At 53.4% G+C, this 2,943-nt stretch overlaps 1 protein-coding gene across 1 annotated transcript in view; it reads right to left on the bottom strand.

The window, feature by feature from the left end:
- NSFL1C (NSFL1 (p97) cofactor (p47)) overlaps nt 1–2,943 on the bottom strand; it is a 30,760-nt gene that overhangs the window by 20,836 nt on the left and 6,981 nt on the right. The window contains exon 4 of the mRNA XM_015408799.1: nt 2,035–2,206. Coding sequence (XP_015264285.1) covers nt 2,035–2,206 — 172 coding nt within the window. The remainder of the gene's footprint in view (nt 1–2,034; nt 2,207–2,943) is intronic.

Genomic DNA, 2,943 nt, shown 5'->3' with positions numbered 1-2,943 from the left:
AGCGCCACCCACCTCACAGGGTGTCTGTTGTGGGGAGGGGAAGGGAAAGGAGTTTGTAAGCCGCTCTGAGACTCCAAGTGAAGGGCGGGTTATAAATCCAATCTCTTCTTCTTCTTCTTATCTGGATTGGTTTTATCTGCTGACTCTAGTTGATGGTTACCAGGGTTCTGTTGGCGGTTTTGTTTTATTGGGGCTGGATTACAACACGAGTTTTTAAAAAAGAAGCATGTTCACCTTTTTAGTAACTGTACACTGCCTTGGACACCCTTTAGTAGGGAAATTATCTATTAAAAATATTAAGTAGAAGCCGAGCCACTGGAACATGAAAGTGCTTTATACTGAATCAGACCCTCGGGCCATCAAGGTCAGTCTTGTCTACTCAGACGGGCAGCGGCTCTCCAGGGTCTCAGGCGGAGGTCTTTCACATCACTTGCTGCCTGGTCCTTTTAACTGGAGATGCCGGGGATGGAACCTGGGACCTCCTGCATGCCAAGCAGATGCTCTGCCGCTGAGCCACGGCCCCCTCTTGACAGCTCTCCAGGGTCTCAGGCTGAGGTCTTTCCCATCACCTCCTGCCTGGTCCTTTTAACTGGAGATGCCGAGGATTGAACCTGGGACCTTCTGCATGCCAAGCAAAGGCTCTTCCACTGAGCCACAGCCCCTCTTGACAGCTCTCCAGGGTCTCAGGCTGAGGTCTTTCCCATCACCTCTGCCTGGTCCTTTTAACTGGAGATGCCGAGGGTCGAACCTGGGACCTTCTGCATGCCAAGCAGATGCTCAGAAGGAAATACTACTTTACACAGAGAGTGACTAAAAATTGGAATTCTTTGCCAGAGGATGTAGTGATGGCCACAGGAATCAACAGCTTGAAAAGGGGATTAGACAGATTCATGGAGGAAAAGTCTATCAATGGCTACTGGCCATGGGGAATGAGGGGAACCTACATGTTCAGGCGCACTAATCTTCTGAGTCTCAGGGCCAGGAGGCAACATCAGGGGAAGGCCTCGGCCCCTATGCCCTGTCACTGACCAAAGGGCAGTTCTCAGGAGAACTCTCTCAGCCCCATCTACCTCCCAGGGTGTCTGTGGTGGGGAGGGGAAGGGAAAGGAGTTTGTCAGCCGCTCAGAGACTCTTTCAGGTAGTGAAGGGCGGGGAATAAATCTAATCTCTTCTTCTTCTTGGTGGTGGTCTCCCCTCCAAATAAGAACCAGGGTTGACCCCGATTAGTTTCCGATATCTGACGAGAGCAGACCTCTTTTACCGGTATCCCCCGGCTTCTTGCGTCTTCCCTTTCCCGTCTACATCTTCAGCCAGGCTCTCAGGAACAGTCCTGCCCACACCTGCTCTCAACTACACCCACCGCTGGGCTTTGTCTCCTGCTCTCTGGTCCTCGCCGACCTCTACACCAAGGCTCCCTCTAAGCTGTGGAGTCTTGTGAGCAAAAATTCTACCTTGTGAGCCACTGGCGTTAAAGCTGTGAGCGAGCCATTTGGCTACCGCATACATTAGTTTGCTCTGGAGCCATCCCTTCCTGAGCGAAGACAAAAATGTGGGAGCCGGAGGCTAAAAAACTGCGAGCTAGCTCACACTAACTCAGCTTAGAGGGACCACTGCTCTAGATCCACACAGTTCAGGCACAAGCACCCGGCCTCGGGCTCCTGTGCCAGCCCCATCCCTCCAGCTTGTACGTGTTCCACGGAGAACTTGGGTTGTACCTTTAAGAGCAAGAGAGTTTAATTCCGGGTATAAGCCTTTGTGTGCGTGCACGCTTCATCAGATATCTTATGAAGGCCTCGGCCTCTCTGCCCTGTATGTTGGCCCTCCAGAGGAACTGGCTGGCCACTGTGTGAGATGGGATGCTGGACTGGATGGACCCTCCCTGGTCTGATCCAGCAGGGCTCTTCTGATGCTCTACCACTGATCCATTATCCCTCTCCTCCAACGTGACAGAACCATGAAGGAGAAGCTGATGTCACTGGGGGGTGGGAGGGGTCTGCATGGGGCAGATCTCAACGGAGCCCTCCCCGTCCTTACTTTCGGCCTGCCGCCGCTGCTCTCCCCAGGGCTCTTTGCGGCCCTGTCGACGGCCACCGCTCCGTGCTCTTTGGCCCCGCGGAACAAATCCTCCACCAGTTCGTTGGGGCTCTTCTTCCTTGGGGGACCGACGATCTGCTGCCCGCTACGTTCTGAGCCTCCAGCATAAAACCTGCATAGAAGAGAATAGACCAGTATCACCTGACCTTTCCGAACCGTGGAACGGATTGCCCTGGCTGGGGTGTGTGTGTGTTGTGACCACAAGGACAGCATAAGCCTCCAAATGCGTCAGAGCGGCTACCATCACGGCACTCACAGAAGCATGGAATTAAAAAGTGGGAAGGGGCCTAAGGCCAATCCGGACCAACCCCCCTGCACCACGCAGGATGACCTAAAGCGTCTCTAACAAATAAATGCCCAGTCTCTGTGTGAACACCTCCAAGGAGGGAGAGACGACAACAGGAGGTAGAGAAGGAGGAGGAGAAGAGGAGGAGGAGGAGGAGGAAGAAGATGATGAGGAGGAGAAGCAAGAGAAGGAGAAGAGGAGGAAGAGAAGAAGAGGAGGATGAGAAGAAGAAGAGGAGGAGGAGGAGAAGAGGAGGAGGAGGAGGAGGAAGAAGATGATGAGGAGGAGAAGCAAGAGAAGGAGAAGAGGAGGAAGAGAAGAAGAGGAGGAGAAGGAGAATCCCTACACTTGGAGTCTCAGAGCGGCTTACAAACTCCTTTCCCTCCCCACAACAGACACCCTGGGAGGTAGGTGGGGCTGAGAGAGCTCTGACAGAAGCTGCTCTTTTTCAAGGACAGCTCTTGTCAGAACTATGGCTTGCCCAAGGTCACCCAGCAGGTGCAAGTGGAGGAGTGGGGAATCAAACCCGGTTCTCCCAGATTAGAGTCCACGCACTTAACCAC

This window comes from Gekko japonicus, unplaced genomic scaffold, assembly GCF_001447785.1.
Source record: "Gekko japonicus isolate JY-2015 unplaced genomic scaffold, Gekko_japonicus_V1.1 scaffold3456, whole genome shotgun sequence".
NCBI lineage: Eukaryota > Metazoa > Chordata > Lepidosauria > Squamata > Gekkonidae > Gekko > Gekko japonicus.
Note: the sequence above shows the minus strand (reverse complement) of the source record. Positions and strands in the feature narration are given on the sequence as shown.